The 14921-nt window shown below is 33.5% G+C and overlaps 3 protein-coding genes across 4 annotated transcripts; 1 reads left to right on the plus strand and 2 right to left on the minus strand.

The window, feature by feature from the left end:
- Positions 1 to 1096: 1096 nt before the first annotated feature.
- Positions 1097 to 7076, plus strand: LOC105140945 (probable serine/threonine-protein kinase At4g35230). Of its 2 annotated transcripts, none has more exons than XM_011047994.1 (9): positions 1097 to 1526; positions 1651 to 1786; positions 2428 to 2561; positions 2692 to 2797; positions 2935 to 3020; positions 3829 to 4017; positions 4377 to 4541; positions 4624 to 4737; positions 6870 to 7076. In XM_011047994.1, the coding sequence occupies exons 1-9, from the start codon at positions 1212 to 1214 to the stop codon at positions 6924 to 6926; spliced, it is 1302 nt and encodes a 433-aa protein (XP_011046296.1). In that variant the 5' UTR covers positions 1097 to 1211; the 3' UTR covers positions 6927 to 7076. The 2 variants fall into 2 exon arrangements, with proteins under 2 accessions (XP_011046296.1, XP_011046295.1); XM_011047993.1 differs by lacking the exon at positions 6870 to 7076 and adding an exon at positions 5095 to 5565 and having other exon boundaries at positions 1100 to 1526.
- A 424-nt stretch (positions 7077 to 7500) lies between these two features.
- LOC105140946 (uncharacterized) lies at positions 7501 to 8938 on the minus strand. Its single transcript, XM_011047995.1, has one exon. It carries the CDS (start codon positions 8530 to 8532, stop codon positions 7660 to 7662), a length of 873 nt encoding a protein of 290 aa, XP_011046297.1. The 5' UTR covers positions 8533 to 8938; the 3' UTR covers positions 7501 to 7659.
- Positions 8939 to 11735: 2797 nt separating this feature from the next.
- LOC105140963 (uncharacterized) lies at positions 11736 to 12605 on the minus strand. The gene has a single exon (XM_011048014.1). The coding sequence runs from the start codon at positions 12603 to 12605 to the stop codon at positions 11736 to 11738; it is 870 nt and encodes a 289-aa protein (XP_011046316.1).
- Positions 12606 to 14921: the final 2316 nt, after the last annotated feature.

Below are 14921 nucleotides of genomic sequence, written 5' to 3' on the forward strand. Positions count from 1 at the left end.
ACAAAGAATATTTATATTTATCTTTAAAAGTTGATTTTTCTTGTTCTTAATAAATAAATCTAATTGAGATATTTAGGACGATAATATAAGAGTTATTATCAAAATTTACTCTCTCTCTCTCTCTCTCTCCCCTTTCTATTAATTCTTTCATACATCTTTTATAATTGTGCCAATCCACTTATGCATCTGTCTTCCATACCTATCGCACTTGGTGCCTCATTTTTCTTTTATTTATTTACGTGCACGTTGCATCTGTGAATGCCAAGTTGCATATGTCATGCCTGCACAACCAGCCAAAATATACTTGGTTTTATTTTGAGAATTATTGTGCTAGTTTACCTTCAAGGTAGCATGGGAAAAAACTCATTGAATTTTCTAAAAATCACTAATATGGAAGGTTACTTAAATATTAAACACTGTTACTTAGTAACTTTTCAATTTTTCCCAATATATATTTATTTATCGATAAATTTTACTCGGCTCTGAAACAATTATTAAACTTAATTTGATTTAATAAATTCATCAGAAATCTAATTTAATTTTTAAAATTTTTTAGTTTGAAGTTAATTTCACCAGTTAATTACTAATATAAAAAATTTCTTGAATTTTAAATATCATAACTTAATAACTTTTTAAATTTCCCCAATATATAAATTTATTTACTCATAAGTTTTACTCCATGTAAATCTTCTCAATATATAAATTTATTTACTTATAATTTTTATTTTATGTAATAATTATTAAACTTGACTTGGTTTGGTGAATTGATCTAGAATCCAACTAATTTATTTTTTGAAATTTTTTAGTTCAAAGTCAATGTCACTGTAATATGTGATGCGGTCAAAATTTAAATTATTTTTTAATAAAAAAATATTGTTTTAATTAATTAAAATAATTTCACCCCCAACCAAGAACGGGTTTTAATTACAATGAACTTAACTAATGGTATTAGTATTCTGATAAGGTTAAAATGACGGTGCCCTTACAAGAAACGAGAAAAAAAAACAAGACAAAGGATCAAAGTAAAAGAACACAACTCAGCGGCAAACAACAACTTCTTAAAAAAAAGACACCTCTTGTAATAATAATAATAATAATAATAATAATAATAATAATAATAACTCATTCACCTCTCCTCTCTATCCATATCAAAAACAAATTCAAGAAAGAAGGAAACAACCACCACCGCCAACACCAGCACTAGAGCTATCATGGGTTGTTGTTCTTCTTCATTTTTATCTGAAACACATCCAGAAAAAGACCATAAAAAAACCCATCAACAACAACCACCTCGCAATCCATCAGGTTCTGCTGTACTTGACCCTGCAACAGGAGTCCCTTCTTTCTGTGAATTCTCTTTCTCTGACCTCAGAACAGCTACCAATAACTTCAGTTCTGATAACATAGTCTCTGAAAGTGGTGAAAAGGCACCTAATCTTGTCTACAAAGGTCGACTTCAAAACAGGAGGTGGATCGCTGTTAAGAAGTTTACTAAGATGGCTTGGCCTGATCCTAAACAGTTTGCGGTATCCATAAAGTTTCTTGCTTTGATTTTTTAGCTTATCAAGTTCTTTTCTCTATATTGTTTCTTGATTTTTATATGGCTTTTGTGAATTGGGTTTGTTTTTGTTGTTGTTGTTGTTGTCATAGGAGGAGGCATGGGGGGTGGGGAAGTTGAGGCATAAAAAGCTGGCTAATTTGATAGGGTATTGCTGTGATGGAGATGAGAGGCTGCTTGTTGCCGAGTACATGCCTAATGATACTCTAGCGAAGCATTTATTCCATTGTATGTGTTTGTGTGCTTTTCTTGACTTTCGTATCTGGTTTGACCACTTCTGTTCCATTATTGATTCTTGTTGTAGTCTTGTTGTGTTGAACTTGAAGTATAATTATGATTGGTAGTTTGATTGGCATTATTTATTTATGATTGATTGACTGATGGCGAGGAATTGTTGATTTCTCTCCTTGTTACTTTTCTAGTTTGTTGAAATCTTGAAGTATTGTTCAAGGCTCTGGTAATGTATCCAATAATTCCAATTTTGCTCCTAGTCAATGCTTTATTGAATTAAAATGTTCTCCATATGTTATGATAGCGCTGGGTTTGGTCCTTCTCTTTTTATTGCAGGATTGATTTACTTGATATAGGGTTTATGCCTCTATGGTGCACAGTAAATTCAATTGCATTGTTGAAGTTGTTTATGCTTTATTTCAAATCATCAATAAGTTTATTTTTTGAATGAATAAAGAGTTATATTCCATTAAAAACAAAGAAAGATTTCAATTGGAGTTAAAGTATCTACGAAAGCAACCCAACCCAACTCTAAAAACAAAAACTTACTTAATGCCTAGTGTGATGCATTGAATTTAGATAGTTTTCTGTGCTGACAGATCATGGGCTAAACTTGATTCTTCTTCCATTCTTTTCAGGGGAAAATCAAACCATTGAATGGGCAATGCGTTTAAGAGTAGCCCTCTACATTGCTGAAGCCTTAGATTATTGTAGTTCCGAGGGTCGTCCACTATACCATGACTTGAATGCCTATAGGGTTCTCTTTGATGAGGTATTCCCTTTTCTCAGATTCTAAGAACTTACCATGCAGTATCGTGGTTCTTTTGTGTTCATAAATACTACGCATTATGCATTTATTGGAATCCAGGTTGCTTATCAATTCTCTTTAATGGACCTTGTAGGATGGTGATCCACGCCTTTCATGTTTTGGCTTGATGAAAAATAGTAGAGATGGGAAAAGTTATAGTACAAATCTTGCTTACACCCCTCCAGAGTATCTAAGAAATGGTAATTACTGTCAAATTTTTATATTGGCAAGCTTGTTATTTGTTTTATGACTTGTCTTCTCTTCAAATTGCATTGCCATTTTTTGTCCATGTTTTAGCTTAATGCTTCTTGTTGTCGCCATATTTTGAATGTTGTAGGAAGGGTCACACCTGAAAGTGTTATTTACAGCTTTGGTACTGTTCTTCTGGATTTGCTAAGTGGAAAGCATATCCCTCCAAGCCGTGTAAGTGGTGTATACACATAGCTGGTTGCATTTCATTTCAATCTTGGATGGTTGTGTTATTTATCTGGTTTATGAGCCACCTTCATCCATAACTTCCTATCTAACGAGTAGCCTTATGAGTTGTAAATACCATGGTTTCTGTTTAATCTAAATGAAATGATTAAAAAAGGGGTATAAGGAATGAGATTTTTTCTAATTCTGAATTTTCTCATAATGAATCTCTATAGTGAATTTGTCTTTCTTGTACAATGCATCTTAGCAAGAATTTGCTAAATTCAAGTGCATCCCCTGTATCTACAGGTCTACAATATTCTGCTAACCTTGGATTTTTGTTGACCTGATTTGTCTAAATATCATGGTTTGGTGCAATATTGAAACCAATTAAACAGCACTTCTCAACTGGTTGTAGCATTATTCACTCAGTCATAAACATTTGAATTGGTATTTCAGTTGAATCAAAGATATCTTGACCATGATTATTTTTGTCTCAAACACAATGTTTGAATTTGATTGAAGGCATATTTTTCATTTTTTTGGTATCCTCAGGACAAAGTGACAAGCAGGTTTAGATGTTTTGCAATAGTTTTATTTTGCATCTATGCTCATCATCTTTCATGATATTCTGCAAATAGCATATAGTATATGTTACTATGCATTTTAGCAAAAGCACCAGGCATCCCTAAAAGTTCATCTTGGTTTTGATGTTTGTTATACGTGCACCATATGGATACAACATTGATGTTTCTTCAATTTTTGCCAATTTTTGTAAGATATAATCTTGGGTGTTAATTTGATGTTGCCACTGCAGGCTATTGATATGATAAGGGGCAAAAACATCATTCTCTTGATGGATTCACATTTGGAGGGAAACTTTTCTACAGAAGAAGCAACTTTGGTTGTTGGGCTTGCCTCCCAGTGTTTGCAATATGAACCTAGGGAGCGGCCCAGTACAAAGGACCTCGTTACAACACTAGCTCCACTGCAAACAAAACCTGATGTAAGGAAATTCAATCTACACTATCTATTTTGATTTTACAGCTATCAATTTAAGCTCTTCATTCCTTTAAGAGTGAAATATTTTGAACCGGTCATTGGATGTGCTTATTTACTCCAATTTAACAAATGTTTTGGATGTCTTAAGCTTCAAATCACAACTCAAGAGACTTAAAAGTATCTTACACCAATGAGTACATCACATATTCTGATGTTAAGACACTGTATTCCTCTTGCTCTCTCTCTCTCTTTTCAGAAATAAGTATCTTAATGCCCACTCCTTTTGTTCTTCATACAGGATCATCTCCGCATATTAGTCCATGTCAGGCTGGGAAACTAATTATCATAATTCTTGGCTGTCAGGTTCCATCTTATGTTATGCTCGGAATATCAAAGCACGAGGAAGCCCCAGCAACTCCTCAGCGCCGGCTCTCCCCAATGGGGGAGGCCTGTTCACGGATGGACCTTACAGCAATTCATCAGATCTTGGTTATGACACACTACAAAGATGACGAGGGAACAAATGAGGTAATTGCTTAAGAAAAGGAAGTCCTATCTATTTCTGTTCTTGAATATGCTGATATGTTTTCTAAAATGTGGTTTGCTTCAGTTATCTTTCCAAGAGTGGACACAACAGATGAGAGATATGTTGGAATCGAGAAAGCGAGGGGACTTTGCGTTCCGCGACAAAGATTTTAAAACTGCCATTGACTGTTATTCCCAGGTATATCTTTGAAAGCTACCCGGTTATTCATTGAATCTTTCAGTCGGTTATTTCTTGGATGGCTTTATAGTGTGTTTTAATCCTGCCTATTCATTTTATATCCACAGATTCATTGATTGCATGTTTTGTTCATTGAGACAGGAGTTTCAAACACTTTGTTTTCATTTTTGCAAATTAGTCACAGAGCATATCGGTTTTTTCAGAAAATGATATATTATATTAGCATGGTTTCATGCTGTGCTGTGTGCAGAAGAGTTGTGCCTAATATGCACAAGCATTAGTTAGACAAATAAGACACAGAAACAACTTATGAATACATGTTCCCTAAACCTTTTGCTTGGTTTTGTGATGATGCAGTTCATAGACGTTGGAACCATGATTTCCCCAACTGTTTTTGCTCGGCGTAGTCTTTGTTATCTTTTGTGTGATCAACCAGATGCTGCTCTTCGAGATGCAATGCAAGCACAGTGTGTTTATCCAGATTGGCCAACAGCCTTCTACATGCAGTCAGTTGCCCTTGCTAAACTTGACATGCACAATGACGCTGCTGATATGTTGAATGAAGCTGCTGCATTAGAAGAAAAGAAGCAAAGAAGTGGAAAAGGATCATGAGAAAAACATATACAACAAAAGAGTAAAAATAAATATCCCACACCACAACCCATTGTCTTTGAGGCTACCCCAAGTTTGTGTAAAATCTGAGCTGGGAATTGAATTTGTTTTTATCAAGGTAATGTAGAGAAGAAAACAAAACCCTTGTTCATTAATGCATGTATAATTTTTCCCATTTCATGGGGAACCAATTCAGCTGGTTTGCAAAAGGTTTCACGAGGGCGTCCTGAAGATCTGCTTGTTATTTAATGAGCCTGGTTTGTGGCATTGTTTTAAAACCCATATTGGCCTCAAGGGTTAACTTGAGGTGTAAACCCATCTAAAGTTGAAAAAAATAAAAATAAAAATAAAAAAAACCTAGTCAACAAAAAAATATGGATTGACTTGAAGAAAGTTTGACCCGATCAAAACTTTACCATTAGCTAATTAATTTTATATTTTGTATATTTTTCTTAGAACAATGTTTTGACTTTTTTTCAAGTTGATTTTTTGGATTGGGCTATGTCCAGATTATTTTAAAACAATGATTTTTTTGGGTGGTTTTCGGCTTTATCTATATTTACTGGCCTGGTCCTTAGCTAGAGATTTTGTTCGGTTATCTTGTTTAGCCCAAAGCCCAGGTGGGGGAGAGAGAATCGGTGTTGCTAATCAAGCGGCCTAGAAAGACTATAAGAAATGAGAAGTGCATTCTTGGGCCCTCATGGGCCGCTGAAAGCAAAAGCAACCTACAGTAGGGCAGCCCAGCTAAACTAATTCTGGAAAGCTCCTACTGCTGCTTGGACTAATCTGCTCTAAGCCTGAGTTGCCTTTTAAGCCCAATATTATAATAATCCGGCCCATCTTGCATTTTCCTCTACTCCTCAAAGCGTGGGATCCCTGTAATGTTTATAGTAAATAAGAAGTAATTTCAATTAAGATCAATTAAATATTTAATTAAAATATTAAAGAGACATGTCGATTGATGACTAGGATGAGTCATTCTTATTCAACGTGCGTGATATATTTACATGAATTAAAATTATTTTTATTTTCAACATAATAAAATACACCAAGAACATAAAAATCTCATAAATACATAATTAAACTCAGTAAATATACAATATATATGATGAACATAATAAAATTTTACCAGAAAGAGATAAAAATACCGCAATTAAAAGACACAGAAATATAAATTAATTTAATTTTAACAAAGCCATATAAAAGAAAAGAAATAAACATTTTAATTGCTGAATATAATCAATATAATAAAACCTTACCAAATTTGCAGAAAATATTATTTCATTAGTTTTGGAAAATATTATGCCATTTAATATAATATGAATTTGTGGGAGAACAATTACCATTGTTATAATATATAAATTTGGTTGCAGACCAAATTGTCTAATCACAGTGTATGGATTCATGGCAAAGCATCATAAGCTACACATGGTTTGATAGAATCATGGAAACCGTGTTCGGTATAAGAAAAACAAGCACTTCAATTCATTAGTGAAGTATCATTTTCAATGATTATCCAGTTACTGATTGAAGATATTGAGAAAGGAGACTCTAGTTTTGATCATGCATGCGCCTAGAAAAGCTTTCAATGCCCTTCAAGATCTACTTAGCTTGTGGCCAAATCCACAGTTGATGATGAATCTCTTACTCTGCAAATGTACTCATCATGTTGGGAAATGTTGGCGATACAGGAAACAGTTTTGAAGCACACGAGTGCATGTTGGTTTATTAATGTTTTAAATGTTGAAGTCCCTGCAAGTCCTGCTGTGATACAGGAAAACAGGATCCGCATGCTTGGCTTCAGCATCTCCTGAGTCTAGCCAAATCGTAGAAAAATGATGTGGGGCTGCTCAGTGACTGTATTACATTGCTGGATGATTCCATTTTCCTCCTAACAGAGAGACAGCGATCTCATTTTCCATTTTCTCCCCATGTTCTAGCTATAATGTGACTGTTAAGCAATTTCTTCTAGTGTTTTTTAATCATAGATTGCACGCATTATGTCAATGACTTTATAATTATTACGGGTTAAGAAAGAAAACTCCATTATTTCAAAAGTAAATTTACTATGGTTTGAATGATTCGTTTGGTAATTTCTCTGTGACTAATCTGTACACTGTGATTTACTAAAGAAACTGGGTATGTGGCAAGTGCAAATTAAGGTAATTAATTATATCGGAAAAGATAAAAAAGAAATGCAACATATAGTGGAAGATTTTCATCATCTGAATTCATTGTATGTCTCCGGAATAATACATGTATATTTCATTAATAATGTACAAGTATGAGTAGATCAAAATTGTTCGGGCTCTAGTGATTTAGGATGTTGAGAAGGGAGACTCTAGTTTTGATCAAATGCCTGAAGAGGCACTCGAGACCTTCTTCAAGATCTTGAATGCACAACTCTAAGCTCTCCAGTTGGCTTTGCACAACCTTGATGTTATCAGATTTGCTTGTCTTGTGTTCTACCAATCCTATCAATGCGGCATCCACTGCAGCAAACTCATTTCTACCATGAGTTTGATCTGCGGATGCTACTGTTTTGTGGTGCACCAGCTTGGAGACTAATGACCAACCAATAGACTTCGTCTTTGGTTCGGAGATGAAGAAGAGAAAGGATTCTGTTACATTAAGAGAGGTTGTTTGAACCTCCTTTAACATGTTAAACATGGTTGTGGTTTCATGGTCTCCATTAAAGGTGGCGAAGGTGCATTTGTTTTGCATAACCTGCAAGGCCTTGTGAATTGCCCTTCTCACTACCTTCCTAGAGGCTAAGTATTTCTTAACCTCATTTGTGAGACCAATTTCACCGTAACCTCTTCTGCGTAAAATGGATTGAAGCTCATGCATGCATTCTTTTGTTTGCAACAAGGAATCCTTTGCAATATTACACAAATCCAGGACCTGAAGAGATCCATCCAATAGCTCATCAACCCATTTCTCATTGTTCTCTTGGGCTATGGCTTGTTGGGTGAGTGGTAACAAAAGCACCTTGCTGACACAGTCATGCAAATCCTGAAGTCTACTTAGTTTGCCGCTGAAGGATGATGACGTAGAGGCATCTTCAGAAGCCCCCAATCTGCACAAATGCTCATCAAGTTGGGTGATGATTGGGTTTTCTCTAGAGGGAAAACTGTTAGAGCGAGCATGGAAGCTGTTTTTGTGGTTAGAAGAAGCAGCCATTTTCCTTCCTCAATGGGGAGAGACTAAAGCAGGTGAATGTGAATTGTCAGTCTTGCAATCTGCCTTCCTTTGCGTCTGCAGTACTGCCTTTATAAAGACGAGGAATCTCACTACCATTATTTCGATTCAATCCATATCAGCTATGTTTGTCAATGTCTCCTCCCCCACCACATCTCCAACTCACAAGACAACCACTATAGCCCATTAACAGAAGACAAGGTATAGTACTAATCTAATTATCGCACACGAGCAGCATCGATTCCACTTTCCTTGATAGAAGTGGCCTGGAGACATCTGCACGAGTGAACTTGTTTTGCAAATCAAATGATCATTTAAAAATTCAGGTGAACGTGCAAGTCGTTTATAAAATTCTTAAATCACAGGTCTGATTGTCGCTCAACAGGCAGGCAAGATCCGAATAAATGATTTGGTGATGCCTCTCTGCTAAACTAGAATTTAGATATTACTACAAGACCAGTAATTACCTATTGCAATAAATTTTGCCCAAACAGAAATAATATATATATATATAGTCCAAACAAGGACTCATGTTCAGAAATACTTCATCTTTTTTATAGATTATTACTCATGATACACGTATCTTTACTTGCTTTATAACAAGAACAAAACATTAAATGCCTTCAAGATTTTTAAGGTTGAAGTAAAGAAATAATGTGAGAAACAAATTATGATTGTGAGATTAGATAGAAGTGGAGAATAGAGAAGCATTTGGTTTGTTCGTAAAGTTTCTTCAAGAAAATAGAACAATTGCTCAATACACTATGCTTGGTTTACCATACCAGAATAATGTAATAGGAAAAAGAAACTAAACATTATTGGATTTAGTACAGAGTATGCTTAAAAAGTTCAATCTATCTAAATTCTTATGGAATAGAACACTAAAAACAACAATGTAGACATTAATCGGAGTTCCAACCAATATTATTTCAAAAACACCATTTGAGTTATTAAAAGGTTGGAAACTGAATTTACGACTTGTGCATGTTACCTCAATGAAGTAAAAATTTATAATCCCCAAGAAAAGAAGCTAGATTTAAAAACTATTAGTGAGCATTTCATTGGAAGTGCTAAAAGGTTTAAAGGGTACCTCTCTTATTGTCCATCTAACAACACCAAAATTATAGAATCAAGAATTGCAAAGTTTTTTGAAAATGACTTAATGAATGAGAGAGATCAAATCATGAACATAGTTTCTAAAAAGGATCATTTAGAATCATAACCTTCCACATTCAGTGATAGATTAATTATTGTTTGTAACATCTCTCAATTATAAACTAGTGTTGAACGATCAATTATTGAAGTTCCATAAGCTATTGACAACATTCTTAATAGATTAGGTTGTTCAAGCATTACCAAGAACCTCTGAACAACCGGTTGAGCCAAATACTTCTTAAGAAGATAATGGTACAATATTGATAAAATCTACTAGAACAAAGATATCAACAATTCTTAATAATTATGTTGTATATCTATAAGAATCTAACTATAATATTTGAGCCGAAAACTATTCTAAATCATTTTCATAGGCCATAAGTTGCAAAGAATTGGAATTATGGTACAATGCCATGAAATAAAAGATGAATTCTATAAAAAGTAGCGGAGTCTTGGATCTTGTTGAGTTGCTTAATAATGCAATAGCCATTGGATATAAATAGGTTTTTAAGACAAAGATAGAATTATGGGGGCAACATTGAAAGATAGAAGATAAAACTTATTGCTAAATAATTCACTCAAAAGAAAAGAATTGATTACATAAAGAATTTTTTTCTTATATCTAAAAAAGATTCTTTACATATTATTTTGGCATTAATAGCACATTTTGATTTGGAAATGTAACAAATGGATGTGAAAACTGCATTTCTCAATAGAGATTTATAGGATGAGGTTTACGTGAAATAACCTGAAGGATTCTTCTCTAGTGATGGTGATCATTTGGTTTGCAAGCTCATAAAATTCATATACATTTTAAAATAAGCATCCTAATAATGATATTTAAAATTCCATGATGTAGTTTTTTCATTTGGATTTGTAGAAAACATCATGAATCAATATATATACCAGAAAGTCAATAGTAGTAAGAATTGTTTTCTTGTTTTATATGTAGATGATATTCTACTCGCAACCAATGATAAATGTTTGTTGCATCAAGTGAAACCATTTCTCTTTAATTTTTTTGACATGAAAGATATAAATAAGATATCTTATATCATTGATATTAAAATCTATAGAAATAGATTTAAAGTTATTTTAGGTCTATCTCAAGAAACCTATATGAATAAAGTTTTAGAGAGATTTTAAATGAAGATTGTTCATTAGTGTAACTCTCATTATGAAAGGTGATAGGTTCAATTTGAACCAATACCTGAAAAATGATATTAAAAAGGAACAAATAAAGAATGTTCCATATGTTTCTGCTATAGAAAGTCTAATGTATGTTAAGTTTTGTATAAAGCCTAACATTGCATTTGTTGTAGGAATGTTGGGATGTTATCAGAGTAATTTAGGTATAGACCATTAGAGAGTTATAAATAAAGTAATGAGGTACCTTTAACGGACCAAAAACTACATGCTTATATCTAGGTAAACAAATAATTTAGAAGCAATTGGCTACTCAAATTTAGATTTTGGTAGCTTTATTTCACACAAATCAACTAAAAAAAATTATGTTAAATGTATGGATCAAGTGAGAATTTTAAAATTATGTTTTGTCATATTAATGTGGAATTTAGTTTTTTCAAGAACTTTAATATTTGGTCCAATAAAATTAACTCCCCTATTAATATTTCCTAAATTAATGGCTTCTGAATTATATTAATAGGAGTTTAATGTGACCCTTATTATATAAATATAGATTTTTGGTCTCTAAGTTCACACACTGAAATACAAACTTTTATCTATATAACTACATCATTAAATTTGAACATGTCATAGTTTATTGATATATTTATTTTTCCATATCAAATCTAAATAAAAATTATTTTACAAACATGTTTAGATCTATAGGTTTAATATTTGTTATCAAGGGAGTGAGAATTGTAAGTGTTGAAGGATGGAAGTTGTGAAAAACTAAGAGGAAACGCATCATAAGGGACACGGGTATAGTTTGATATGAAGTTTGTGAACTAGTATAAAAAAATATTCACAAGTATACAAAGCATGATTTTCAAAGATTTTTCAGGCTACTAAATGAAAATGTTGAGAAAGGAGGCTCTAGTTTTGATCATGCGCCTGTAGAGGCCTTCAATTCCATTTTCAAGATCTTCAATGCACAACTCCAAGCTGCTTAGCTTCTTTTGCACATTCATCGTCTTATCTATTGTGCAACTGATAAGACATTCCAATGCAGCATCAGCCATTGCAAATTCGTTCACATTTATTTCTTCTTCCTCGCATGCTATTCTTTGGTGGTGTAGCAATTTGGAAACCAATGACCACCCGCTTTTCTTTGCTTCTGACTTTGGTTCAGAAATGAAGGACAACAATGATTCGAACACGGCGAGACTGATGGACTCAACCTCTCTTAACATGCCAATCCCGGTAACAATCTCAAGGTCTTCACTAGAGAAGGTGCTCTTGTTTTCAATGCCCTTCAAGTTCTTCAAGGTCTTTTTTATCTTCTTCTTTACTACTTTCCTGGATGCTATATATTTCCTGATCTCGCTATCATGACCTCCTTGTCTTCTGCGAATAACCGATTGAAGCTCGCGGATGTATTCTTTCGATTGCAACAGTGCATCTTTGGCAGAGTTGCAAACGTCCAAGAGCCTGAGAGATCCATCTAGGATCTCATCAGTACATTTCTGATTGTTTTCTCCTGCTAATCCTTGTTGTGTAAGTGGCAGCTGTAGGAATTTATCAACAGAATCATACAAATCCTGGAGGATACTTAGTTTGTGGCCTATTGATGATGAAAATGATGTAGAGGTACCCTGTGAATCTCTTACTCGGCTAACATGCTCATCAAATTCTGAAATGATGGGGTGTGGTCTTGAGGGTAGACTGTTGGATCGAGCATGTAAGCTGGTTTTGGGACAGATTGGAGAGACAACCATTTTTCTTTCTCAGAGAAGAGGTTTGATGATTGAAAATATTGATTCAACTCAATGTGGTTTCCATCCGTTGGCATCTATTGAATATATATGGGGGTGAGGAGACATGAGGAATTCCATCCTCTTCAACTATTAATGGCGGTAACATGTTTCTGAAAAATGGCATCCCCGATGTCCACGCAATGTCTCTTGCCCACTAATTCAGCATTCCATGAAAATATAATTATTTGCAGTTTTAAATCACAGCTCTCTTGAATTGAATACTAGTATACATCTGCAACACACGGGTGGCGATTTATTAATGCATACAATGCTGATCGTCCTGAAATCTCTGTTGAGAAACACGAAGACAAGATCCGCATCCTTGGCTTCAGTATCTCTCGCCAAATTGTAGCATAGCGATAAGAGCTGAAGTTTAGATAATATTGCTGGATGATTCCGTTTTCCCCCTAACTGAATGACAGGCATCTGGTTTTTTATATCTTCCCATATAAACAGATTTGAGTTTATCATGTGAGTGCCATTGGTGCTCAATGATTAAGTTGCAACATTGTTTAGGAGCCGAGACAGGAAATTTTATATTACAGGAATCAACTTTTTAATGAATCTACCTTGTTTCAGCTGTAATCAATACGTATTGAAGGAAAGCTAAATTGTTGCCGATATTATTGCTATTTGTTATATAAATTAGGTGCTTGGATTATGATTGTAGATATGATAAAGATAGGAGATATGCCAAGATTGTTAGTATCCTCCCTATTTAGAACTTGTATTATGCACATGCAATGAATTACAATTGTAACAGAGAATGAATAAAATCCTGTTCTTGTAGTTTTCTTCATGGCATCAGAGCAATTTCCTATTGTTCTGTTTTTTGTTTAAGATTCTTATGGAAAACACTTCTAAATCTGATAGTATTGATGGCATGAACAAACCTTCTAACACATTGGAAGGAGAACCAAATCCTAGTCAGCCTCTAGGCTTTGTATTGTTGAATGAGCTTAACTATCTAAGAGCTGTGACAATTGCTGCTCACCTACTGATTCTTCTCCTAAGTTTGAAAAAGAGAAGGGATTTCAAAAAGGATATGAACATAAAGCTCATGTTGCTGCTCTCTCCACTATTTCTTTTCCTAGTGATGTGGTAAATTTTTCTACCAACTCGGCTACTCTTTTTAATGATTTTGCTGTATATCTTCAGGAGAAGGGTGTTCTTATTTTGTCAACTTGAAATTTTGATTCCACGAGAAGATTCTTGGTAAGTTTGCTGTTTCATGGTAAACTTTGCTCATCTAGTTTTCTAGTAAACTCTATTAATCTATTACAAGAAAATATAAAAGGTATTTTGATTGCATTTAAAACTACTTTAGTTGCTAGTATTGTATAAAATTTTTAAGTCATTGATTCTAGTGCTATTAATCATATAACAAAGTGGTCGGTTTATATAATTTTGAAAAATATTCTATTCTCATGTATATTCTTATTGCAATTGAAAAACATGTGTCTGTTAAGAGTAAAGAAAAGATTAAATTAATTTTTAAAGTTGTAGAATCCTTTGGTTTTGCATGTTCCTTTTTTTCCTTTCCAATTGCTATTTATTGATAAACTCACTTAGACTTTAAATTATTGTTTTATATTTGATTCTCACCGAGCTATTTTTTAAGACCTCATCACTAAGATGACTATTGGTGAAGGTTTTTTTTTTTTTCTCAAAAACTTTATTATTTTTCAAGCAATCATCAGAGCAACAAGCATCTTCAAGTTTCTACTCTTTTCTATTTATTTATTTATTAGGATTAAGTTTTATGGCATCAACATTTAGCACATTCCTTCAAAATTGTTCTCATCAAACATAACTTATGATATATGTCATTTATCTAAATTTACTAGACTACCATTTATATCTTCTTTTTCTATAGCTAAAAGGATGTTTAAACTTGTATACTATGATGTTTGGGACCAAATATTGAATCATTTGATGGTTATATGTATTTTGTTACTTTAGTTGATAATTTCCCTTGTGTTGCATAGTTCTATCTTTTAAAATTCAAGAGTGAGATTGTGGATGTTTTTAAATTTTTTATATGCTAGTCATGACTCAATTTTCTACAAAATTTAAATTCTTTTGATCTAATAATGATATTGAATACAAGTCTAAAAAACAACACAATATTAACTTCTCATGGAATTTTGCATTAGTCTAATTGGTTTGGTACATCCCTAATATAGGGGTAGCTCAACCTAAAAACAGAGATTTATTAGAAAAAAAACTTGAGGCTTGATAATACAAATACATGTTTTTAAATATTTTTGGTCTCAA

This window comes from Populus euphratica, unplaced genomic scaffold, assembly GCF_000495115.2.
Source record: "Populus euphratica unplaced genomic scaffold, PopEup_1.0 scaffold136.1, whole genome shotgun sequence".
In the NCBI taxonomy this organism is placed as follows: domain Eukaryota; kingdom Viridiplantae; phylum Streptophyta; class Magnoliopsida; order Malpighiales; family Salicaceae; genus Populus; species Populus euphratica.

What these genes read in the sequence shown, in the direction of transcription:
- LOC105140945 (XM_011047993.1), top strand. Translation starts at nt 1,212, where the DNA reads ATGGGTTGTTGTTCTTCTTCATTTTTATCTGAAACACATCCAGAAAAA. An exon ending in AGCGAAGCATTTATTCCATT is followed by an intron (nt 1,787 to 2,427) that starts GTATGTGTTTGT and finishes CATTCTTTTCAG; the next exon opens with GGGAAAATCAAACCATTGAA. An exon ending in AGCATATCCCTCCAAGCCGT is followed by an intron (nt 3,021 to 3,828) that starts GTAAGTGGTGTA and finishes TTGCCACTGCAG; the next exon opens with GCTATTGATATGATAAGGGG.
- LOC105140946 (XM_011047995.1), bottom strand. Translation starts at nt 8,532, where the DNA reads ATGGCTGCTTCTTCTAACCACAAAAACAGCTTCCATGCTCGCTCTAAC.
- LOC105140963 (XM_011048014.1), bottom strand. Translation starts at nt 12,605, where the DNA reads ATGGTTGTCTCTCCAATCTGTCCCAAAACCAGCTTACATGCTCGATCC.